Consider the following 27,757-nt stretch of genomic DNA (forward strand, 5'->3'; position numbering starts at 1 on the left):
CATCAAAAAGTGGGCAAAGGATATGAATAGACACTTCTCAAAAGAAGACATTCATGCAGCCAAAAATCACATGAAAAAATGCTCATCATCACTGGCCATCAGAGAAATGCAAATCAAAACCACAATGAGATACCATCTCACACCAGTTAGAATGGCCATCATTAAAAAGTCAGGAAACAACAGGTGCTGGAGAGGATGTGGAGAAATAGGAACACTTTTACACTGTTGGTGGGACTGTAAACTAGTTCAACCATTGTGGAAGTCAGTGTGGCGATTCCTCAGGGATCTAGAACTAGAAATACCATTTGACCCAGCCATCCCATTATACCCAGAGGACTATAAATCATGCTGCTATAAAGACACATGCACACGTATGTTTATTGCAGCACTATTCTCAATAGCAAAGACTTGGAACCAACCCAAATGTCCAACAACGATAGACTGGATTAAGAAAATGTGGCACATATACACCATGGAATACTATGCAGCCACAAAAAATGATGAGTTCATGTCCTTTGTAGGGACATGGATGAAACTGGAAACCATCATTCTCAGCAAACTATCACAAGGACAAAAAAACAAACATTGCAGGTTCTCACTCATAGGTGGGAACTGAACAATGAGAACACATGGACACAGGAAGGGGAACATCACACTCCGGGGACTGTTGTGGAGTGGGGAGGTGGGGGGAGGCGGGGGAGGGATAGCATTAGGAGATATACCTAATGCTAAATGACGAGTTAATGGGTGCAGCCCACCAACATGGCACATGTATACATATGTAACAAACCTGCACATTGTGCACATGTACCCTAAAATTTAAAGAATAATAAAATAAAATAAAATAAAATAAAAAATTCCAAGCAGCAATTAATTACCACATACTTGGAAGAACAAAGAACACTACGATAGTGTACCCCAGAATAAGTATTTTTTAAAATAAAAAAATTAGGTCATAAGCTTAAGGTCAAAAACCATGCTACATTTATTTCTTTATTCCCATATTGCCTGCACATAACAGTTATTCAATATTATAGCTAAATGTTAATTCTTCCTAAAAGAATATCCAAAAGCAATGTCACAGGAATCCAAAGCATGCATTATAGAAAAATGATTGCTAGAGAGATCAGCAATCATTTTTCTATAATTTCAATAAGACATCAGAAGGAAAAAAATTATTTGGGTTTCAAACGTTACTAAGAAAAGATAAATTTAGATTTTTAAAATAATTATGTTGCCTAAATATCAATAAATACTTAGGAATGTTAGTAAAGGGGATCATAATTTTGTTCTTTAATAAGACAGAACATACATTAGTAAAAAGTAACAGCAACAGCTTTCTACAAAATATCACATTTTAAAAATACATTCACTGAGGTCATTTTTAAAGTACTTTATACATTGGGAAAAGATTACTACAGTCAAGCTAATTAACAAATCCAAAAACTCAGTTACCTTTATGTGTGTGTCTGTGCGTGTGTGTGTGTGTGTCTGTGTGTGTGTGTGTGTGTGTGTTGAGAACAAAAGATCTACTTTCTTGGCAAATTTCAAGTATACAACACAGTATTAGTATTGTCACCATGCTGTACTTAAATCTCCTGAAGTTATTCACCTAAATAACTGAAATTTTGTATCCTTTGACTAACATTTCCCCATTTCTCCCATCCCTGCTCTTCACCCCTAGAAATAATATTTCTACTCTCTGCTTCTAAGAGTTTAACTAAAAAATATTCTTGGCTGAGCATGGTGGCTCACGCCTGTAATCCCAACACTTTGGGAGGCCGAGGTGGGCAGATCACTTGAGGTCAGGAGTTCAAGACCAGCTGAGCCAACATGGTGAAACCCCATCTCTACTAAAAATACAAACATTAGCTAGTAGTGGTGACACATGCTTGTAATCCCAGCTACTTGGGAGGCTGAGGCGGGAGGACCACTTGAACCTGGGAAGCCAAGGTTGCAGTGAAATGAGATTGTGCCACTGCACTCCAGCCTAGGGGACACAGCGAGACTTTGTCTCTTGATTGATAGATAGATAGATGGATAGATTATAGATAGACATAGATGTTCTTGAAAAATTAGTACCAGTTATACAAAATGCTTTAGAAATTATAGAAATCTGCTTTATAGGCCAAAAAATGTTTTTGTATTTACTAGAAAGTATATACATTGTAGAAAAATTTAAACTGGTTATGAAAGTAGGAGTTTCATTGCAAGTATATATGCCTAATTCATTTTAATCATATGTGAACTTTTACTTTTTGCAAAGGTGAAGGCTTCAAAATAAAAACAAAATAGGTTAATATTTCTATGAACCAAAATCCTAATTATGGAAAATGTGGAGGTAGAGGGAATTCTTCCCATATAGCCCTGCCAATCAGAAAACCTAAACCTATTATGACTTATTTAATATCCATGATCTTTGTGAATACTTATAAAAAGATTTCCTTTCAAAGGTCTAAATGTCATCCTACCTTTACAAAGCAGGTTATAATTCTGGGGGGTTGCAAAAATTGAAGTTAAATTTTTAAAAGTAACATATTCTATATTGCAACAAAACCCTTACAAACTATATTATTAAAGAAAAGAACAAAGACAAAAGTCATTGCAAACTCAGAATTTCTTTTCCCATGCCAGTCTTGGGAATATTTTATGTAACCACTTAATATAATGACTGTTAAAATTTTATATAACATTTAATGATTTAATAGTAATGACTTCATTAAAAATATGGTAATACAACCTCAAAAATAGTTAACATTATATAGCGATAATTCAATTTTCATTTTTCTTATTTCTAAATTATTTTATTCTAAAGTGTTATTTTAGAAAAAACTTAAAATTTCACAGAAATCATATTTTCAAAAATAAAGCATAAAAATGTAAGGATTTTCATAATAACAGATATTCCAAGAGACTATTATTTGAAAGTGGGAAATATTTACAAAATATTGATGAAATTACTTGAATTTTAAAAGATTAAAATCAATGATATATTTAATCTTAACACATATTTGATATCCTAACTTAACATTCCCATAAAATCAAAGTGAAATAAAATTATTGCCATTCACCCTAAGTCATATCCCAAATTACCAAATATAAATTTACACAGAAGCATTCTACATAAGTTTTTGCACACCTCCAACACACTTTTGAACTCACTTGGGTAAATATGGATCTTTCCAACAGCAGCAGCAGTTTCTACAAAGTTATTTACCTTGTCCAGGTCTTGCAGTTACAGCTGCTCCAGCAGATGGCGGCTCACACTCCTGTCAATTATAATAATGTTATTACAGTGACCTATTACAATGTGTAATTTATAATAAAATAGTAGTGATATCACAGTCTTACCTTTGCTTTCTTTGAGTCTGGATCAAACCTTTCAAGAATTAATTTAGCTGTCTTGTAAGTTTCTTTTTCCATGACTTCTTCAAGCTACGAACAAAAATTTCCATAAATTGTCACATTTCAAAACACACACTACTTATTTGTATAAATCCTATTCAAAAAGGTTTAAATACCCTTAATATATCCAAATAGAATGAAAGACTTCCTACATTCGAATAATTAAAATCCAGATTTTAAAATGGCTTCTAACCTCTAATATGTTACTTGTACTTAACAGCTTTACTGCAAGGAAATACCAAATATTGCTAATTGTTTACATATAATAAGGAGAATAATTACATGCACCAACTTCAATAATGGAATGTGCAAAAATCTATCAGCCATCATTATTGGAAGTTATTAGACATGACAAGCAAATGACAGGCAATTCCTCAGATTTATTTCCTCATAGCACTTAATGCTATTAATTTAAAGAAGGTCGTTAGCCAAGAGCTTTACAAAATAAAATCTCTGTGCCAATTAACTGCTGTCAGCATCGATTTTAGATTATTTATTAGCAGAAGCAATTAGCTTGCTGCAAATGCAGTGAAAACTCACTAACTGGGAGAACAGCCATGGAATTTGCTCAAATGACTTTAAAAGATAACCCTCACCTCTTTTTTTACTTAGACTCAAACTAACTTTAGAGGAAAAAACTGAGCACAGAATTTAAGTAAAAATTTTACTGAGTTCTATGTTCACACTAGAGACTATAATTAAATCACTTCATTATTTTAGCGTTTTATTTACCATGCACTCAAATCACTATATAACTTAATACATGGGTTTAACTTAAAATATAATCGCTAGTAAAGTATCACTAGCAGTTACGGCTAGTTCAACATCAGAAAAAGTTGAACTTTAGTACAAGACAGTCATAGTAATGACAAATTACCTAATGTGTAGGATGAAATGCTTTTGCAAAAATTGGAAAAGAACCTTTTCTTTCTCAGTGACCACTGATAACCACTTAGATTCATTAAATGTCATATTCATTCCAAAGGACATTTATTTTAAAATGCAACCCAAAGCACATTTACTGAGTTAAAAATATGCTGCCACAATAGCAGTTAACAGATTCCTCATTAAACACTCAATTCAACATTTAAGAGGTAGGTACTTAGATGAATGATTTATTAGTCTTGCCTTGGTTTAATGAAACTAAAATATTTTCCTATTTCAAAATTATGATAAATTCTCAAAATAAGCAAGTTGACTTTTCTGATATAAAGGAGACGTTTACAGTATCACTTTAGAGTTAGAAAAAAAAAAAAAACTAGGAACAGAGATAGAAAGAGGGCATAATAAAATACATCCCCAAATCAACATAATCTACATGGAATATCAAAGAAACAAATCCCTGATCTCTACACATTAGACTTTTGATGTTTTAGCAGTGTTGTGCAGTAAAACTTTATGTAATGATGAAAATGGTCTATGTCAGCCTAATAGTAGCCACTAAGCCCTATGTGATAAATGAGCACTTAAAATGTTGCTTGTGCAACTGGGGAACTGAATTTGTACTTTTGTTTTGTTTCATTTTGTTTCATTTTGTTTTGTTTTAGATGGAGTCTCACTCTGTCACCCAGGCTGGAGTGAGTGGTTTCGGCTCACTGCAGCCTCCACCTCCCAGGTTCAAGTGATTATCTGCCTCAGGCTCCCAAGTAAGCTAGGATTAAAGATGCGCGCCACCACACCCGGCTGATTTTTGTATTTTTAGTAGAAACGAGGTTTCGCCATGTTGGCCAGACTGGTCTCGAACTCTTGGCCTCAAGTGATCCACCTACCTCAGCCTCCTAAAGTGCTGGGATTACAGATGTGAGCTGCCGTGCCCAGCTGTAGTTTTATTTCATTTTAAATAATGTAAATGTAAACAGTCATACTGATTTGGACAGATAACTCTAGACTAAAACTACTACTAGGTTTAAAAAGATTAAACTGTGATCTTTAAAACAACACACAAAACTCCAAACCAAAATGCTACTTTATCGAATGATTGCATTCCTGGTAGATTATTCAGCAAGTATTCAAGTGTATCTATGTTTTTATTTATCTTAAATAAAATCAGTTTTTAAATACTAAAAGATACAAATCTGTTTCCCATTTTTTGCATTTATTTCTAACAAAATATTTTCATATAATAGCTTAATTAACACACATCCATACAACATCTAAATACTAATATGTTTTAAATACACTGTTCAGTGGAAAGAACATGAACTTGAAACTTCGGAGTGAGAAAAGATCTGGGTTCAATGCACATTTCCATTCTTAGGAAGACTGTTAGCACGTTTGTCAGGCTCAGTTTCTCCTCTGCATAGATATTTTAATACTTTCTTCATAGCACTACTGTGCAATTTTAAAATATATAATGTAGGAGAAAGAGTCCACAACAGTGCCTAAAATATTAACATAATTTTCAGTGACACCTCAATTACTTAGAATGGGCCTGAAACAAACGATTTCCAAAAACTCAACATATTAACCTCAAGATTCAGGAACAAGAAACCAGAATTCTTGAGAATTCTCTAAATCAAGCTTGTCCAACCCTTAGCCACCAGCCACATGTGGCCTAAGACAGCTTTGAATGCAGCCCAAAACAAATTCGTAAACTTTAAAACATTACAACATTTTTTTGCAATTTTTTATTTTTGAGCTCATCAGCTATCGTTAGTGTTAAAGGATGAATCATTTTTCTGTAATACGGTTGTACTAAAGGTTTTAGGGGATTTTTTTAAGATAGAATAATAAATACATGATTCGATTAAGAGTCAACATTGTGATGAGATTATATATTTCTATAACCTGTAAAAATTATTCCTACTTGATACAGCCATTATATCACAGAAAACATTAAAATGGCACGCTAGCACAAAATAAATCTGAAAAAAAATTTTCTAAGTTTTGAAAGACAATTCTACAAATATTTAATACTAAAATTATCATTCTTGAAACAGAATTTTAAAACACACAAAGCATTAATTTCCCTAACCAATATTTACTCATGAAAAATATTCCAGATGTAAGAAAACTTTCTTTCATTTCTTTCATTTTGCATTAACTTTGCAATTCAGAGTATTAGGGAGCATGTTATACCATATAAACTCATCCTTTTATTATGCTGAAAATACTGTCTAGTATCCCTGATTTGGGGTTTGCTGTTGAAACTGATGATGTTTTTACTAATTCAGATGTTATATCATTTTCTGCTTTTATATAAGAGTATTCCACAATAATAGTCAAATCTTTCTTCTTTGCATTTCTTCTGTTATTGTGTAGCCTCAAGTGAATATTCAAACACTGGGAAAAGCCAGAAAATATTACTGGGTAATACAAAGATGTAACACTTTAAGCCACTGTAAGGTTAAGAACTCTATAGAGAAGAAAAGCTAAAATTGCCAATTTAAGGACTTCTTTAGCTTTCAAAACTTATTTCATGGAATATCATGCATAGGATTTGTACAAAGTATACTTCATACATTTATATAAATTATAGTAGGTATATAAACATTTTTATTTGCAAGAATGACTCACCATTAATAAGAGAGTGCCATAAATGCCCACAAAACTGATTAGATTGTACCACTTCTCTATGATTCTGTACGGTTCCCAGAAAGGTCAACATTAACCTGTAACTCAGCATGTCAGAATTTCTTGCTCTTGCCTTCAGCTGACATTAGTGAATTCCTTTGAACTAGTAACATCTGTAGTTGATTGTTAAGCTTTAATTCTCGGGGAACTATAACACTTTTCCTCATGTTCCCAATTTCTCAAGTGATTTTTCTCAGGATTCAGAAAAACAGATTTCCCAAGGAATGCTAGAAATTACCACATAGGACTACTATTCTGAAAACAGCACAAAATTTTCATGAAGCCATTTAAAGAGGTAATCTTGACTCCTGTATTTTGATAGAGCTTGATTTTTGAACTGTTTTGAAGGAATGCTCATGGATGCAGAGGGATTATCTGTTTGCACAGATTACTCAGTGATTATTAAAAACTCAAGTTTTGTTAAAGGGCCGCAATATACGTGAGTGGCAAAATGCACACAGATCTAGACTTGGGAATTTTTTAGATAAGTAAAGATTACTTCCTAACTTTATATTAATAAGTAAAAACTTACATTAAGCTCTTAAAATATTGTTAAGATGCTCTTTCCTAATTTAACTTTTTAATCAATTGATAATTCATATCTGTCATTACAAATTACAATTTTACAAATTTCAAATTACATTACAAATCTATTCAGATTAAAGGGATGCATCCCCAAGGAAACCACTTTTAATAAAATATCAAGTAGTGACCAGCCTGGCCAACATAGTGAAGCCCCGTCTCCACTAAAAATACAAAATTAGCCAGGTGTGGTGGTGCATGCCTGTAATCCCAGCTACTTGGGAGGCTGCGGCAGGAGAATCACTTGAACCTGGGAGGCAGAGGGCTCAGTGAGCCGAGATTGCACCACTGCACTCCTGCCTGGGCAACAAGAGCAAAATTCCGTCTCAAAAAAAAAAAAACCAAAGTGTAAAACTACTCAAACAAAGCAGCTCTGTTAAAGGCTTGAACAGTCAAGACCACAAACTAGTTCTAGTAGCAAACAGTATTATAACCAACAATAATCAAGTAAATGCAAATTGTGTTTAATAAAGTGAATTAGAGCCAACTTATTTTTCTTTAGTCAAACTGCAAGAGAAATGCCATATTGAATTATTAATACTGATGCCTAATGAACCATTTAAACATGCAGAGCTATTGAACTCTGAACTTTTTCAACTGTTGTCAGACTTAAAATGAAACATCTTTTATGTTGCGATTCCTTTAAAGGCTATTTAAAAAGTAATAAATAGCTTGACTTATCCTTTCACACAATTTTCCAAGTCGGCTCTGTTACTCTATTGAGAGATTTTCCCAAATCATATGTTCTTCAAGATCCTGTTTTCTGGCCATGTGATGCCTGTGACATTGGGCTGCTTCTCATCACTTAGGACTTTTTTCTTTTCTGCTTTCCTTTGTCTTCCTCTTTATCTTTTCTACTTTAACTAATATTTCTCCATTTTGGTATAAGCAGGACTTGTCTCTGATCACCAGTACCAGCTCTTCTTTTTATCTCATCAGCAAGTCAAACCAATCATATCACAACTTCTAAATCACTGACACCATCAGTATTTCCTCACTTTGAATTTCCGGCTGTTCCATAATGTGCAGAATAGCAGAAACATAATAATAAGATATTTCTGTGTTTGGCAATTTAGGACCACCAAAATTGCCAATACAATTTTGATAAATACCTCATAGGACACCTAATAAGGAGCAAACAAATAAAGCTACGGAATCCTTTCAAAATTAAAGTTCTCTTACTTTTCAGGTACTTAAAGCCCTTAAAACCTGTATCTATTACCATCAATTCACAGAATAATTTTTAACGTTAGTCTTAACCTTCACAATATTGGTTTCTTAATTATTACTTATTACATACTAGACTAAAATATATTGATCATTTGCACCTGATTAAATTTTATTAAATACATTTCTATACAACATAATATTATCAGCAGTTATCATTTTCACACTTCAAAAATAATCATTAAAAAATTAGCAGCTCTATGTCAAACACCAACTTCAATTCACTTATTACAGACTACTATGTATCAATATCTAGAGTGCCTTCTATCTTACTCTTGGTCCTCTTTCCAACACATCTGAAGGGATGCATCAACTAGCCCCACAATAGATATCCATGTGATCAGAGTTACTGATAGAAGGTGGAAAACTCTGAAGAAAACAATTATCTCTCTCTCTCCCATCTCTTCTTCAGTATTTTCATGTTGAATTTCTCTCTTACAACCGATCTTCTTGATTCCCTCTCTTTCTTGGTGTCAAGAAAACCTGAGAACTGACATGTGGAGATATTTTGTCCTTTTTTATTTAGCTCCAATAAACAATCTGGTACCCACCTTTTTACCCTCTCTGCCTCATTTAGGCCTCCAATATGACTCATTTACTTACTTCTCAGCTTCCAGCTGATATAGATTCTCAGAATCTCAAGTCCTTCTAAACTACTTTTTCCTGTCAATCATTAACTAGCAAAAATATTCACAATTTCACTTCATCATTAAAATGCTATATAAAAGCATATTATTAACTAGCAAAAATATTCACCATTTCACTTCATCATTAAAATGCTATCTAAAAGCATATTTCTTCCTTGGAGAGTCATTAACTTCCAACACGTAAACATTAATTATTCAGTTCTTATTAGTTTAATATAAATTAATTTTAAATAAAAGTTAACTTACTATTTTTTTCCTCTGGGATTTTAAATCATCCAATGCTTCATCTAGAAAACAAGATTTAAATCAAAGCTAAATCAAAGATTAAGATATTTAGATATAAGAAAAAATCATGCCAAATGACACACAGTAGCAAACATAAGAAAACTTTCTCATTTTAGGATTTCTCAAAATTTAACTGGTGTAGAGACAAAAATTATCTCAATCTTCACCCACATATAGTTCATATTTTTGCCTGTATTATATATTATAGGCCGTTTAGAGGAAAAAATTGACTTTACATAGTATAAAGCACCTTCTTAAATTGAAATATATACAAATATTTTTTAATGTGTTCAGAAACATTACTTTCTACTATTTCTTTTTCCTTTCAACACCTCACCCACATTAATTTACAAAATTAGTATCAAATCTCTTTTTATACACTGGTAATAAAAATGTTCTCTTTGTTTATAAGGAAATAAGTACATATTTTACTTAGTCAAGCCTAAAGATATTAAGCACGACTTTCTAAAAAAAACTAGAAAATCTACCTTATTGCATCTGAGAAGAGACATGGAAAAAAATACTAATGACCTTTCAAAATTAAACACTTCAAAGATTTGCCCGCTTATATAGGTTGGCATGGTGGAACAGAAAGAATCACCTCAGAGGGTATCTTTTATGAATGTCAATGTTTGATTTACAAATTTATTTAAGTTTCTAGTTTTTCTCTAGAAATATTTAACTAATACAGATTGAAACACTATTACATATGGAAAGAAGAACTTATGGCTTGAATATTATCAAATGAAATGTAAATAATTCTTCTTAATACTTAATTAAATTTATAAATAAAATTATTACTTCTTCACTGAAATTCTAGGTAACAAATACCTGAATACCCAACTCAAAGTATATCATTTATGTAAAAATTCAAGGAAACACAAACATATAAAAAGATGATTTTACTATAAAAATGTTTTTCAAAATAGATTAAGCAGTCTTTAATGTGATAGCTAACTTATTACTAAAAGCAGAGGAAATCTGCTAACATCTTCAAAGAGAATAGTAATTTTTTGTTAGATAAGACCAAGCCAAACATCTGTACTTTAATCCAAGGGTTAGCAAACTTATTCTGTAAAGGAAAAAGTAAGTATTTTGGGCTTTATGGGCCAAAAAGCAAAATCAAGTCTGTATTTTTTGTTTTTTGAGACAGGGTATTGGTCTGTCACCCAGGCTGGGGTGCAGTGGCATGATCTCGGCCCACTGCAGCCTCTGCCTCCAGAGTTCAAGCAATTCTCATGCCTCAGCCTCCCAAGCTGGAATTACAGGCGTGTACCACCAAACCAAGCTAACTTTTGTATTTTTAGTACACACAGGGTTTCTCCATGTTGGCCAGGATGGTCTCGAACTCCTGACCTCAGGTGATCCACCTGCCTTGGCATCCCAAAGTGCTAGATTACAGGCATGAGCCACTGCGCCCAGCCTAAGAAATATAAAAGAAATACAAAATTTCCATAAACTTTATAGACTAAATTCAAATACAGGTTGAGTATCTCTTATCTGAAATGCTTGGTGCTAGAAGTGTTTCAGATTTCAATTTTTTTAAAATTTTGGAATATCTGCAGAATACACCCCGCTGAGCATCTCAAATCCAAAAATCCAAAATCCAAAATGCTCCAAGGACCATTTCTTTTGAGTATCATGTTGGCATTCAAAAAATTTTGGATTTAGGAGCATTTCAGATTTTGAATTTTCAGATTTGGGATGTTCAACCTATATAATAATTGAGTTCAATTTTTTTGTAATATAAGTCTACCAGTGAAAAGAATGGAATACTTTCAGGGGTGGATAACATTTCACTTAATTGAGGATCAAAGCTAAGTGTTCTCTATCATCAAAACTGATTGCAAATGATAATCCATTCATGCTGATCTGTAATGAGATTTTACATATTTGATTTTTTAATGTCTTTTCACACAGGTAGTTACTGCCAAATACTGATATCAATCCACAAGCATATGATTTTAATTGAGCACATTCACTAATTTGAAAGGCATTTATAAAATTCTATTAGATTCTTCTCTTGGCATTTGCCTTTTAGGGTATTATTACATTGGAAGTCAACTACCTCCAATCAAAGACTGAAGCTCTTCAATTATACAGTGAAATGGATTTAGAAACATGGAAATTTCCTTTGCACTTGCCTTGAGGTCTGAAAAATTCTACTGGAACTATAATTTCAGCTGGGATAATGCATCTGCTACAAATTTGTGTGGGAATGGCAATCCTGCTTCTTGTTTCCATTTTTATAGCACTTTTAAAAAAATTACTTGTTATTACAATGTTGTTTTCTAAACGACTTTACCACATTATAGGTTTTGCATATATACATTGTTTTGCCTTACAATCTTAGGTTGGATTAATTAAGAACCATTATCAAGGCTGTAGCAAAAGCTAATTTCCAAAGCCAGTCAGTATTCAAACACAGTGGCTGAAGATGGTCCTTCTCATTTGGAAGTATTTCAATCTAGGTTTTGATCTCAAAATATGACAATAAAACTTTGTCACTGCTAAGCCATCAAACTGCTGTGAGGCAAGTCAAGAGAGCTTCTATTCATGATTAAAATTCACATAACTGACAATGGTTAAGTCCATGAGAGCAATGAAGTTCCCTTTGGCCCTACACAATGACAAATTCAAGTATGTTCTGCAAAGTACCTGTTGTTGAATAATACAATGAATAACCATAGAATTTAAACACCTTACAGTTTCAAAAGTTTTGTACAATTTGTACAACTAAGTCTCTTTCTGTTACATATTTTTACCACCAGCAGTTACAGTACATCTTAGCAGATTCCACTTCAGGTTGTAGTAAATTGCTGTTTTCTAAACTTCACTGAAAATATTCTCACCTAAAGTTGTTCTGCAAAGACTTTGTATGGAGACTAATTCTTCAGTCACTTCAAGCTCAGCATGGACAACTCAAACTACAATTGAGCAGTATTGATAGCATCTGTCAACTCAACAACAGCCAAGGAAGATCACTTGAAATCATTTGCCTTGTTCTTTAATTGACTACTCATGTTTGTTTTTCTGAATTTTCTCAATTCTTCAGGCAACTGTCCTTGCTGAAACGTTACTAGTCAGTCATAAGTGTATTTTCCCTGAATACTTTCTTCTACTGCAGCAATCAAACACAATTTAATTAACTCATCTTTGGTAAATGGCTTTCCTTTCTTCACAAACAAGCCACTCAGAAACTTTCTTTGGCTGAAGCCCCATTTTCCCTTTTAGTTTTATGGAGCAATTCTGCAATAATATATTCCATTTTAAATTTTCTAATTTTTATGACCATTGCTTTCTGTGAGTTGGGAATATGATGATGAGTAGTTAGTATGGTAATGTCAAATACATATTGTACTCTTTTAGCACAGCTATAACGTCATTGCATAAAAAATACAATGCATTGCATAAAAAATACAATGCTTTGCATTTTGGTAATAAAATAGTCCACATTCCATTATGTACTAAAAGTGCAACATTCAAAGTCCACTTTTCTTTTCTGGTTTTTACATGATGGGTATGCATGGGTAATAAAAATAAAATAAAATTGTCACAGTACAACAATACACATGGCACTTAAAAAATGCTGTAAAGTTATAACTGCATTGGTTGTACAACAGTGTGAAATGATGAAATGATTAGGCCTACAAGTGCCTGAAGTGAGAGCACCACATACAGTCTGTCACAGCTACTCAATTCTGCTATTGTAGGATGAACGCAGCTAAAGACAGCATGACTGTGTTCCAATAAAAACTGAAATTTGAATTTCATATTTTACATGTCAAAATATTATTCATTTTAATATTGCAATAATTTAAAAATATAAAAGCCAATCATGAGCTGTACAAAGCAGTGGGCAGGACTTGGATTCCAGGCTGCAGCCACCAATCCCTGCTTTAATTTATACAGGGTCCAACTTGTAAAACAAAACAACTAAAAATAATGGAGAATAAAAAACAAGGACAGGACCAATAGCTTCAGGCTTAAAAAAATACTATGTCACTGCAAGACAATCTTTTACAAAGTCGATTTTAAACATACATGTAATACCTATTCAAATGAATTAGTACAATTAAAAACAAAAAGAACCTCTGAAATATATTTTAAAGCAAAAAAAAAATCCCTTTCATAACCACGTCCAGATCTGCCTATTACATAAGTTAAAAATATTCATACATTTGATTTCCTTAAAGAAGTATTCCAAAGGACTCTTGAAAAGGGTTTCGTATTTTTTTACTATCTTGCTATTCCTTGAAGTCAGAAAGCATATTTGCTTTCAACTTCTTCCTATTCTTCCACCATCTGCTATATTACTAAATATCACCAAAAACAGTATCAGAAGCTTAAATTTCCTTAATCTGATAAAAAGCATTAGCATTTTTTAAAACTACAGCAAACATCATACTTAATGGTAAAATATTAAAAGTTTTTCCATTAAAATCAGGAACTAGACAAGGATACCTGCTGTTCCCACTTCAAGTGAATACCGTACTGAGTCCTAACCGATTTAAGCAAGAAAAATAAAAGAATAAGAATTGGAAAAGAAGAATCAGTGCCATCAGCTCACATTTGTATAACACTTTGCAATTTTTATATGCTTTCATATATAGTAATATTTACTACTTTTAACAGTCCTACCAAAACAAATATTCCTGTTTTCATTTTATTTTTTTGTGGGCACATAGTGGCCGTATATATTTATGGGGTGCATGAGATGTTTTGACATAGGCATACAATGTGAAATAAGCACATCATGAAGAATGCAGAATCCTTCCCCTCAAGCATTTATCCATTGAATTGTAAACAATCCAATTATACTCTTTAAGTTATTTTAAAATGTACAGTTATTACTGACTATAGTCACCCTATTGTGCTTTCAAATACTAGGTCTTATTCTTTCTGTTCCCATTTTATAAATTAAGAAACTAAGGTTCAGCTGGGCACAGTGGCTTATGCCTGTAATCCCAGCACTTTGGGAGGCTGAGGCAGGTAGATCACTTGAGGCCAGGAGTTCGAGACCAGCTTGGCCAAAATGGTGAAACCCTGTCTCTACTAAAAATACAAAAAAATTAGCTGGGCATGGTGGCAGGTGCCTGTAATCCCAGCTACTTGGGAGACTGAGGCAGGAGAACTGCTTTAATCCAGTAGATGGAGGTTGCAGTGACCTGAGATCGTGCCACTGCACTCCAGTCTGGGCAACGGAGTGAGACTCCATCTCAAAAAAAAAAAAAAAAAGAAACTGTAAGGTTCAGGGAACTTGTTTGTAGTAGAAAAAGATGGCCAGTGTGGCTGGAGCAAAAGTGAACAAAGGAGAGTGAAAGATGAGGTTGAAGAAACAGGAACAAGCTAGAAAGTCAGGATATGAATTCAGATTTCATTCTGTTTGCAATGGGAAGCTATTACACAATTTTAAGCAAAAGACACACAGATCTGATTTATACCTTAAAAACAGACTAGTGAAGAAGCAATTGTGCAAGCAACAGATGATAATGAATTAGAACTGTAGTAGTATGGGTGCAGGAAATCAACATGGCACATGGATACATATGTAACAAACCTGCACATTGTGCACATGTACCCTAAAACCCTAAAGTATAATAAAAAAAAAAAAAAAAAAAAAAAAAAAGAACTGTAGTAGTAAAGAAAGTGAGAACTGGTCAGATTCAAGATAATTTTGGAGGTAAAGATTATATGACTTGCTGGTAATGTGAATGAATATGAAAGAAAAATCAAAAATAGCTCCCAGGCTTTTGGTCTTGTGATGGTTAATTGTATGTGTCAACTTGATTAGGTCACACAAGGTATCCAGATAATTGGTCAAACATTATTCTGCATGTCTGTGAGGTCGTTTTGGGGTAAGATTAGCATTTCAATCAGTACACTGAGTAAAGCAGATTGCTCTCCCTAATGAAGTGGCCCTCAGCCAATCAGCTGAAGGCCTGAATAGAACAAAAAGTTTGCTCCTCCCTCCAGTGAGTGAGAACACACCATGCCTGACTCCCTGGAGCTAGGACATCTATCTTTTCCTGCCTTCAGACTCAAACTGAAACATCAGTTCTTTCTGGGTCTTGAACCTGCTAGCTTTCAGACTAGAACTTACACTTACTAGCTCTCTTGGTTCTCAGGCCTTCAGACTTAGACTGGAACTAAACCATTAGCCCTCCTGGGTCTCCAGCTTGCTAACTGCAGATCTCGGGACTTCTCAGTCTCCATAATTGCATGAGCCAATTCCTTATAATATTTCCTATTGGTTCTGTTTCTCTGGAGAACCCTAACTAATAAAAGTTTTAACTATTGGTCATATAGGGTAAGCATTTACTGAGATGGAGAAGACAAAGGGAAGAGAAGATATGAGGGAGTGGGAATAAAGGGGAGGAGCAATATTAATTCTCTTTTGGCCATGTTACTTATGAGATGCCTACTAAACTCCTAAGTGGAAATGTCAATTACACAGTTAGGTATACAAGTCTATAGCTGAAGGGAAGAGTCTGGACTAAGGACTTAGATTTGGGAATCATTAACAAATAGGCAATATTTAAATCTGTGGAAGTGAATAAAATCACCTAGAGATGTACCGTCTAATGTATTAATAGCCAGGAGCCACATGGGGCTATTTAAATTTAAGCTATTTAAAATCCAGTTCTTCATTTACACTAGCCTCATTTCAAGTGCTCAACAGTCACAAATGGCTAGCAGATACCATATTGAACAGTAGATACAGATTATTCTCATCATAGAAGGTTCTATCATACAGCACAGACCCAAACGAGTTATCAAAAAAAAAAGAAAGCCAAAGGCAGAATTCTAGTAGAAGAGGTAAAGCAAACAAAACTAAAAAGAAATCACCAGTGAAGTTTTGTCAAAGAAGCTTAAAGACAAAAAGTTTTCAGAAAAAGAGTGAATAACTAAATTAATACAAATGCTATTAAGAGATCAAGCTGTATGAGAAAAAAGAGCTGATTACTGGCTTTGACAAGACATAGATAATGAGTGACCTTGAAATGAGCCACTGCAGTAAAAAATGGTGGAAACAAAACCTAAACAAATTATGTTGAGAAGGAATAGGTGGGGGAAAAGAAGAGATAACAACTATAAACAATTTTTAAAAAAATTTTTGTTTTGAACAAGAAAGAGAAATTGGTGGCAGCTTAAAGGAAATGTAGGGTCAGGAGAGGTTTTTTCCCCCAAATAGTCATACTGAGGCAGAATTATATGCCAATAGGAATAATAAAATAGGATATGATGCAAAAGAGATGATAACTACAGGAAATAACTGTAAGAGCAAAGCTCTAGAGATGGCCAGAGTATTTAGAATCCAGAGCATAAATGACGGTTAGCCATGGATGAGATCAATGCCAGTCTTAAAAAATATAATGAAGGTTGAGACCCTACTGAGTACAGGTAGAGCTAACTTTACATACATTCAGCCCTCCATATGGATTAGTTCAGCACTCATGGAATTAAATCAACCATGGATCAAAAATATTCAGAAAAAAATTAAAAATAACAATACAACAATAAAAAATACAAATTTAAAATTAATAAAATATAGCAACTATTTATACAGCATTTACATTGTATTAGAGATTACAAGTAATCTACAAATGATTTAAAGTATGCAGGAGGATGTGTAGGTTACATCCAAATTCTACACCATTTTTATTCTCGGGGGTATTGGGACCAATCCCTCACAGATACTGAAGGACAACTTCACTTGGTGGTGTAGGTAGCTCTCATCTGTTTACATCTATTTTCTGTATAAAGTAAGACTATAGGTTAAGAGTGACCAGGTAGATTTTGTAGGGTTTGTTTGTGACTTTTGATTTTTTTATTTGGTTGGTTGGTTTTAGTTTGGTTAGATTTGATTGTTGGTTTTTGGTAGGAGGCAGGTATTAGCGATTTGAGGACAAATACAGTAACAAACATCACGCTGACAGAGAAAAAGGTGAATTTACTGGGGAACTATAATAGGACCATAAGGCAGTTTTAAGTACATATTTGATATCTGCAATCATAGATTTAAAATAAGTCTGGTCAGGTGAGCATGTTGTATGATTTTCCTCTAATAAGTTTAGCTGCTTCAATGAGATTGAACCTGTAAATGTATTTAATCAGAATACTGTTTTGCCAGTCATTGATTAGGCATATAATTGTATTTAAAGAGGGTAAGCTTTGACAGATAAGTAGGATGAGAAGGAGAAGCAAAAGAGTCAAGAGTGTCAGCAAGGAAATAGTCATTGGGGTAGATTATAGGACCTAATGTGAGCAGAAGAGAAGAGAGGTTGTGAGTGAGGAGGGCAATTTGAAAGTCATATATTAATATTAGTACAAACTTTATTTGGATCCTTAGTCAAACGAATAAAATTTTTTTAAAAGCAAATGATACTTATGAGATAACTGAAAAGTTAATATTTTTATATTTAATATTTTATGATATTAAGAATTCTTTTCTAGGTATGAAAATGGAGAGATACATTTGGGATATACTTCAAAATAATATATGGGGTGAAAAAAATGGGTTGAGGTAAAAATGAAACAAGACTCTGTAACAAACCAAGTTTTCCATAAAGACTGATTTAACAAATTTAAATTCTCTTTATTTAAAAATGTTTGTTTTGGTCGGGTACCGTTGCTCACGCCTGTAATCCTAGCACTTTGGGAGGCAGAGGCAGGCAGATTGCCTGAGCTCAGGAGTTCGAGACCAGCCTGGGAAACATGGTGAAACCCTGTCTCTATAAAAATACAAAAAATTAGCTGGAAGTGGTGGCACGCACCTATAATCCCAGCTACTCTGGAGGCTGAGGCACGAGAATCACTTGCCTGGGAGGCGGAGGTTGCAGTGAGCCGAGATCGTGCCACTGCACTCCTGCCTAGGCGACAGGCTCTTCCTATCCCCCTGACTCTGTCTCAAAAAAAAAAAAAAAAAAAAAAAAAAGTTTGTTTTGTGTAAAAAAAAAATCTAAATGAACAAGATGGAAATAACACAAATTAAAAACAGAACCATCTTGATCATTTATAACCTTTCTCATGCTTTATGATAAACAACTCTTCAATACTTACCACATTATCATTCCAATATCATATTTTACAACCTGTCTTACCAGCACACTCTAAGATAGGTATTTTTAAAAATATTTATTAAAAATTGGAATTAAACTTACTATTTCTTTCTGTTCTCTTGGAAAAGAAGAAAATAATTACTGTTCTTATGCTCCAGATGCTAAAGGGGAAGCAAAATTCAGAAACAAAAAACATCATTAGAAAAAGCGAATTAGAAGCCATGTAAAATGAAAACATATTTCCAATTATAGTTAGGTACATTGTTTCCCTTTATATACAGAAAACTAAAAAGCATTTATTTCTGCCGGAGAACATTAGAACCTGTGCTTTCAAAGGAGGAGTTCTCAACCTAAAGTCCACAGACCTTCTGATGATCCCCTTAAATTGCAAAATTACCTTTGTGTGCATAAGTGCATTTCTCTGGAAAGACCATTGCTTTCAATCAGTCTGAAAGGAATCTATGCACCCCCCAAAAGATTGAGAATATTAGAATCCCTAAGTAAGCATCAATTCCAAAAACTTAATTTGTCTATTCCCACACATTAAGGAAAAATGCTCTTACAAATGTAAGAGTATTATACGAATGTACGTTGCCACTCCTTCCCTATTATTTAACAATAAAGGGACAATCTCTACTCTAAGAGATTAAGCTACCTGAGGGAAAAATAAACAAAAACCTTACCTTCAAATAAATACTTGATAAGTAAAATTAGCTAAATATCTTCTTCCAAAGATTTTATAAGGATAATTCTTTAGGCCTTGCATTAGAAAGACATCAAATGAATTGAAAGAATTAAAAGAAACTAAATGAATAATCCTCATCACAAACTTGTCAGGGTCATCTCCTAAATTCAATGTAAACATAGCAAAATACCTCTTTTCCATAGAACCTGGCAGAAATAAGTACATAAGGCTGGGCACGGTGGCTCACGCCTATAATCCCAGCACTTTGGGAGGCCAAGACAGGTGGATCTCCTGAGGTCAGGAATTTGAGACCAGCCTGGCCAACATGGTGAAACCCCATCTCTACTGAACATACAAAAACTAGCCAGGCGTGATGGCACACGCCTATAGTCCCAGCTACTTGGGAGGCTGAGGCAGGAGAATCACTTGAACCCAGGAGGCAGAGGTTGCAGTGGGCCAAGATCATGCCACTGCACTCCAGCCAGGGCGGCAGAGAAAGACTGAAAAAAAAAAAAAAAAAAAAAAAAAAAAAAGAAAGAAATATATAAACATTATTCATCATCTTAAAACATACATTGTATCTCTTGTAAAAAAAAAATTCGATTGTTCTGGAAATAAATTTAGAATATAAGTATGAAAATTAGTTCTTCACTCAGCATTTGCTATTTTGGGGAGTCAACCTGCAAGTAGTGACCAGTGATCCCTGTCTCTTGGTATTCACGCCATTGTATAGTCCTCTCTCACCAGCGTTGGTCTGTGCAACCAACAGCATGGCAGAAGTGATAGTGTATCACTTCAAGATTAAGTTATAAAGGACTGCAGCTTCCATTTTGGGCCTCTTCTTTCACTTGTCTTTCTCTCTCCTGGATTACAAGCTCTGTGAGAAGACAGCTGTCATGACATGAGAACAGTCAAAGAAATCTACGAAAAGGTCCATGCAGTGAGGAAGAAAGGTCTGTGGTAAACACTCAGCAAAGAACTGATGCCTGCTAACAGCTGCCTGTGTGAATTTAGAAGTAAATTAGGGAAAAATCAGCCAAAGTGAGTAGGACCACACCAGATACCTTATTAGGATTTGAATTCAGAACCCATTTTGGTGGTGGCAAGACAATTAGCTTTGGCATGATTTATAAATTCCTGGATTATACAAAGAAAAAGGAAACTAAATATAGGCTTGCCAAAAAATGGCCTGTATGAAAAGAAAAAGACCTCAAGGAAAAAGCAAAAGGAACACAAGAACAGAATGAAGAAAGTCAGGGGGATTGCAAATGCCATTGCTGATGATAGCAAAAAGAAATAAAATGTCTAGCAGTAAGCTGGAGATTGGATAACAGCAGAGGGAGTAAAAATCTGCAATGACTTTATCTACAGTGATTGTATGGATTTAGTTAAGCCTTGAGATGACTGTGGCCCCTACCAACAGCTTAATTGCAATTTACCTAAGAACAAAAGATCCTGAGATAGAACTACCCAGCTAAGCAGCTCTTAACATTCCTGCCCCTCAAGAGCTGAGACATAATAAACATTTGTTGTTTTAAGCTACTGAGTTTTGGGGCAATCTGTTACACAGGAATAGATAATACACTTTTTAAAAATATTGTGATTATTTATTTTTGTGACATGAAAACACCAAATAACTAGCACCAGATTCCTTTTTGGCATTTGGACAATTACCTAAAAGTACAAAAAACACCAGGCTTTGTCCTTACCAAGGGAAGGGAGATAAGAGAATATAAGTTAAACATAATGCCCATAACCCTCAAGGATCCCACAATAATAAAAAAGTCTCATATCACTTCTCCAGTGCAAACCCACTGAAATAGTAACAGGCTGGAAGAGAGGACTTTTAAAAAGCATACAGAGAAAGAAAATGGGGAAAAAAAGATGGAACTGCAGAGACAGTGGCCAGAATTCTGTAGGAAATGTATAAATTTTCTTAAATGAGTAGATACTTTTTAAAAAGCATATATAATTGTCAGTGTAAATACTACAAAAATTGAAATATACTCTCTTCAAAATAAAATTCACTAAATCCTCTCTGTGGACAATAAATTCCTCTGGTTTTTATCGGAATTCCTCCTGGATAACATAAGCTATCAAACAACAGACATTTCCATATGTCAAGTCTTCAAGACTTGAGAAGGTAAAACACAGAGTTTATTATTCTTTAGGGCTAAATTAAATGAAATTCTTTGGTATTTTTTGTTATTTTTGTAGAGACAGGATCTCACCATGTTGCCCAGACTGGTCTTGAACTCCTGGCCTCAAGTGATCCTCCTGCCTCTGCCTCCCAAAGCACTGGGATTACAGTCATAAACCATCATGCCTAGCCCTTTTATATTTTTAAATAAAATTTAGAAAAAGAACTAAAGTACTTCAGGACTCTGTTTTAGTTATCCCAACAAAGGTTTTGCTCTCCCAATAATTAAAAATAATGTATTAAAATATAGCAACATACTTTGTGAAGATATTGACGATATTAAGGATATTATTACTAACCTCTAGTTAGAGAATAGTGGCATAAGCTCCACTTCCCCCTTCTCTTCATAAAAATAATCCAAACAACAAGGAGAACAAAAATAAAACTGCAAACTCCTTCTCTGGTAAAACAGAGATAAACTCAACCACCAGAATATGTGGAGGCACTCTCAAAAGCAATGGAGATTATTACACAGGGGCTCCAAAAAGTGGAAGCAAAACAACAAAACTGCGTATTTCACAAAGAGGTAACAAGGTAAACTTTTCCAAGTGTAAAACTTAAAACCCATGTTTGTAACAATGAGAACAAGATGCACAGCTACAGGCAGACACTCCTCAGTTTGGTTCCAATAAAAAAAGAGAGAAGGCAGAAATTAAAAAGAAATTATTCAGAAGTGCACTATTTACAAAGAGTATTCTGTTCCTATGGCAAGGGGGTTGGGGGGAAGTTTCGTATTGTGAAAGAAATACAATTGCCTAGCCCCACTGGCTGGGAAAAAATAACAGCTAAACAAATTCACACACAAAATCCTGAATCATAAGGAAAATTCCAGTTAGCCTGGAACACAGGAAGATATGCCTTTATACCAACACGACCTATAAATATCTGACCCAAAGTAAATGTACCACAAAGTAAAAGGTTTTAATTATAAAAACCAAAAGCAAAAAAAATTGTTTCAAAACAGACCAACTTCTTTCATATCAACAAATATTAAGTGGGCTAAACTCACTAAGGTAAAAGAAAAAGACCTTCACACTGTAACACCAGACAAAATCCAACTCTATGATGTAAATGGATGCATCTAAAACTAAGTATCTTTTAAGGTTGAAAATAAAACCATAGACAAAGGTAAAGCAGGCAAACGCAAACAAAACAAGGGTTGTGATCTTAAAACTCCAATGGTTAAACTTTTTTTAAAAAACCTTTAAACTAAAAGAAGGTCACATTATAAAGTTAAAAAAAAAAAAAATGTGATTCCTTTCCAAAAAACGTTGACTGAGCACATCCACAGGCAAAAACAAAAAACAAAAATTAAACCACCTCGACCTGAACCTTAACTCAAAATGGATTATGAACTTAAATGTTAAAAAAAAAAATTTTATGGTATAGAAAAAAACGTTAAGAGAAAACCTTCACAACCTGTAGCAAGGTAAAGTGGTCTCAGAATTGACAAGAAAAACACAATTAATAAAGGGAAAAACTGATAACTTGAACCTCATCAAAATTAAAAACTTTTGCTCTGCAAAAGACCCTGTTGGGAGAATGAAAAGACAAGACAATCTAAAGACTAGAGGGAAAAAAAAAGCTGTAAACCATATATATCTGACAAAGAACTTTTTTTTTTTTTTTTTTTTTTTTTTTGAGACGGAGTCTAGCTCTGTCACCCAGGCTAGAGTACAGAGGGGCATGATCTTGACTCACTGAAACCTCCGCCTCCTGGGTTCATGCGATTCTCCTGCCTCAGCCTCCCAAGTAGCTGGGATTACGGGCACGCGTCACCATGCCTGGCTAATTTTTGTATTATTCATAGAGACAAGGTTTCACATGTTGGTCAGGCTGGTCTTGAACTCCTGACTTCATGATCCGCCCGCCTCAGCCTCCCAAAGTGCTGGGATTACAGGCGTGAACCACTGCACTTGGCCAGAACTTTTATCTATAATATATAAAGAACTCTCAAAATTCAACAGTTAAAAAAACTAATAATCCAATTAGAAAATTGGACAAAAGTCATGAATAAACATTTTGCTAAAAAAGATACATATTAATGGCAAATAACCACATGAAACATCCTCAGCCATTAGGGAAATAAAAATTAAAACCACAAGGAGATATTGCTACATACCTATCAGAACAGTCAAAACAGAAAATAGTGATTAACACCAAATGCTGGCAAGGATGTAGAGAAACTAGATCACTCACACCTACCTAGTAGAAATGTAAAACGGTATAGTTACTCTGAAAAAAAGTTCAGCAATTTCTTATAAAACTAACATGTACTTACCATATACTCCAGCATTTGCACCCTTGGGCATACACCCCAGAGAAATGACTTATGTTCATATAAAAACCTGTACAAAATATTCATTGCAGCCTTATTTGTAATAGCAAGAACTGGAAACAATGCAAATGTTCTTCAGCAGGTGAATAGTTAAACTATGATACATTAATACCATGGAATACTACTCAGAGAAAGAAAGGAACTATTGACAACATTGAACAACTTGGATGGATCTCAAGAATATACTGAGTGAAAAATGCCAATTTCAAAAGGTTACATACTATGTGGTTCCATTTTATAACATTCTTGAAATAACAAATTTGTGGAGACAGAAAACAGATTAATGGATGGCAGGGGTTAAGAATGGGGAAAGTGGAGGGAGATGTGTATGGCTCTAAAGGAGTAGCAAAAAGGAGCCTTGTGGTGATGGAACAGTTCTGGATCTGAATTATGCAGTGGTTACACAAAGCTACAGGCGATAAAATTGCATAGAAATATAAAACCCACTCAAAGGAATTCATATAAAACTGATGAACTCTGAATAGGCTCCGTGGACTGAAGCAATGTCAATTTCCTGGCTTAATATTTGTTGATACGAAAGAAGTTGGTCTGTTTTGAAACAATTTTTTTGCTTTTGGTTTTTATAATTAATTAAAACCTTTTACTTTGTGGTACATTTACTTTGGGTCAGTTATTTATAGGTCGTGCTGGTATAAAGGCATATCTTCCTGTGTTCCAGGCTACCTAGAAATTTACTGCAGTAGTTCTCCCTTAATCTCAGTGATACGTTCCATGACCCCCAGTGGATGCCTGAAACCATGGACAGTACCAAATCCAACATATACTGTTTTTTCCTATAAATACATATCATGTAGGTGTAGGGATTTAATTTATAAATTAGGCACAGTAAGAGGTTAACAAAAATAACTAATAATAAAATAGAACAAGTATAACTATACTGCAATAAAAGTTATATGAATGTAGTCTCTCTCGAAAAACTAACATTTTCAGACTGCAATTGACCACAGTTAACTGAAACTGCAGAGGGCAAAACTATGGATGAAGGAAAAACTACTGTATAGATGTTACCATTGGGGTGAGCTAGGTGAGGGTACCTGCAACCTGCCTGTACATTTTTTTCTGCAACTTACTATCAATCTATAATTTTTTCAAAATTAAAAATTCTTTTTAAAGGATGTGTTTACAATGAAGATATAACAGAAATACCCATGTAAAGAGCAAAGCATCAACATTCACAAAGCAAAACCAAAAGAAATACAGGGAGAAGTAGAAATACACTATTAGGACATAGAAGATCTATATAGCATAAGGTAGTTCTCATTGCTAATATTCAACTCTGTGTAACTGAAAAAAGAGAATACATCTTCAAATGTTCATGAAACACTTAAAAAATTGACCAAATAACATTCCACCAAAAAAACTCAATAAATTTACATCAGAAATATTTAACATTCTCTGAGAGCAATACAATAAAACTAGAAATTTTAACTAAGACAATAAATAAAAATATAAATATATATTTGCCATCCATAAATAACTCACAGATTATAACTCCCTCCAAAAAATCACGATATCTTGAAAATAACCAAAATAAATCACTATATACCAACACCCATGGCATAAAACTAAAGCATTGGTCAGAAATGTCATAGTTTCAAAAACATGTACAGTGTTATTGTTTCAACAAAGAATGAAAATAAAGAAAAGTTTTCGGATGTTTTTATAAAATGATCACAAGACTGAAAGCAGAAATTTTTCCTGGAATTCAAGAATGATTCAATATTTAATATAATCCCTTCGTATCAAGAGAAGATGAAAAATCATATGGTATCTCCATAGATAATGAACTGTATTTAACAACGTTCAACAACCTTTCTTGATTTAAAAAAAAAAAAAAACTAAATACAGTAAGAATAGGTAGAAAATTCCTTAACATGATCAAATATATCTGTCTCAATCCAAAAGTCAGAATAATGCCCAATGGTGAAACATTAGAAGAATTCCCAAAAAAACATATCAAGTATGTCCACTATTTTCTCTACAACTTAACACTGTCCTAAAGGTATTAGCTAACATAATTAGCCAAGAGAAAAAAAATCAAACATATCAAAAGAGAAAAAAATAACAAACGAAAAAAACAAAAGGAGGTGGTAAAATTATTGCTATTTACAGATTATATGATTGCATACTTGGAAGCTCTCAAAGAATCAACCAAAAATATTATTACAAACAATAAAACTATTATTATAGTTGAATATAAAATTAGTATAGAAAATCACTAGAAATACCATTTGACCCAGCCATCCCATTACTGGGTATATACCCAAAGGATTATAAATCATGCTGCTATAAAGACACACGCACACGTATGTTTATTGCGGCACTATTCACAATAGCAAAGACTTGGAACCAACCCAAATGTCCAACAATGACAGACTAGATTAAGAAAATGTGGCACATATACACCATGGAATACTATGCAGCCATAAAAAATGATGAGCTCATGTCCTTTGCAGGGACATGGATGAAGCTGGAAACCATCATTCTCAGCAAACTATCGCAAGGACAAAAAACCAAACACCGCATGTTCTCACTCATAGGTGGGAATTGAACAATGAGAACACATGGACACAGGAAGGGGACCATCACACACTGGGGCCTGTTGTGGGGTGGGGGGAGGAGGGAGGGATAGCATTAGGAGATATACCTAATGTTAAATGACGAGTTAATGGGTGCAGCACACCAACATGGCACATGCAAACACATGTAACAAACCTGCACATTGTGCACATGTACCCTAAAACTTAAAGTATAATAAAAAAGAAAATCACTACATTCATATATACAATCAGTTGAGAAATAAAAAATTTCTTTGACTCACATTCATCAAAGCATTTGTTGTTCTTTTCTGAATGAAATTAATGCTACTTGGAACATTACTACAGCATGAATTTTTGTTCAATAATACCTAATGACTTGAACTAAAAAAATATGTGTCCTAACAGGAAATACTTGGAACTTCAATATAATAGAATCACACAGAGGACAGCGTAAACATTTTAAAACCTCAGTATTCAGTGTTTTACTGTACTCAAACTAAAAACGCTAAAAGTTGAAATATAGCGGAATATCTCAATTCAATCAATATAACTAAACCTTCCTTACTTTGGGTAAAGAATTAACATTCTATAAACCTGGTGGTTTTTCACCAACCCTCATATATGCAACATTGTTTTGTTACCTCTTTCGCCCTTTCTGCCAAACTTGTGTTCTTTTTCAAACAACCATATCATAAGCCCTATCCAATTTATCAAAATGTTTTTAGATGAGATTTAGCAATATATAAATCTAACGATGAGCTGGGCGTGGTGGCTCATGCCTGTAATACCAACACTTTGTGAGGCCGAGACGGGCAGATCACTTGAGGCCAAGAGTTTGAGACCAGCCTGGTCAACATGCTGACACCCCATCTCTACTAAAAAAAAAAACACACACACACACATAAAAATTAGACAGGCATGGTGGTGAATGCCTATAATCCTCACTACTCAGGAAGCTGAGGCACGAGAATTGCTTGAGCCTGGGAGGCAGAGGATGCAGTGAGGCAAGATTGCGCCATTACACTCCAGCCTGGGCAACAGAGTAAGACACTGTCTCAAAAAAAAAAAGTTAGAGATGAATTGATATACAGGTCTTAATATTTATAACTATGTTGACTTCTTTGTCAGCTTATTTAACCACCAAAGACTTCAGCAATAATTACCTTCATGTTTAGGCAAAATAGTAACAATG

The 27,757-nt window shown here is 34.0% G+C and overlaps 1 protein-coding gene across 1 annotated transcript in view; it reads right to left on the reverse strand.

The window, feature by feature from the left end:
* Positions 1 to 27,757, reverse strand: part of LNPK (lunapark, ER junction formation factor) — an 86,854-nt gene that overhangs the window by 45,450 nt on the left and 13,647 nt on the right. Inside the window, exons 5-8 of the mRNA XM_030802982.1 lie at positions 18,884 to 18,942; positions 9,681 to 9,721; positions 3,352 to 3,435; positions 3,218 to 3,269 (exon numbers count right to left, since the gene is read on the reverse strand). Of these exons, the coding sequence (XP_030658842.1) occupies positions 3,218 to 3,269; positions 3,352 to 3,435; positions 9,681 to 9,721; positions 18,884 to 18,942 (236 nt within the window). The remainder of the gene's footprint in view (positions 1 to 3,217; positions 3,270 to 3,351; positions 3,436 to 9,680; positions 9,722 to 18,883; positions 18,943 to 27,757) is intronic.

This window comes from Nomascus leucogenys, chromosome 22a (genome assembly GCF_006542625.1).
Source record: "Nomascus leucogenys isolate Asia chromosome 22a, Asia_NLE_v1, whole genome shotgun sequence".
Lineage (NCBI taxonomy): Eukaryota > Metazoa > Chordata > Mammalia > Primates > Hylobatidae > Nomascus > Nomascus leucogenys.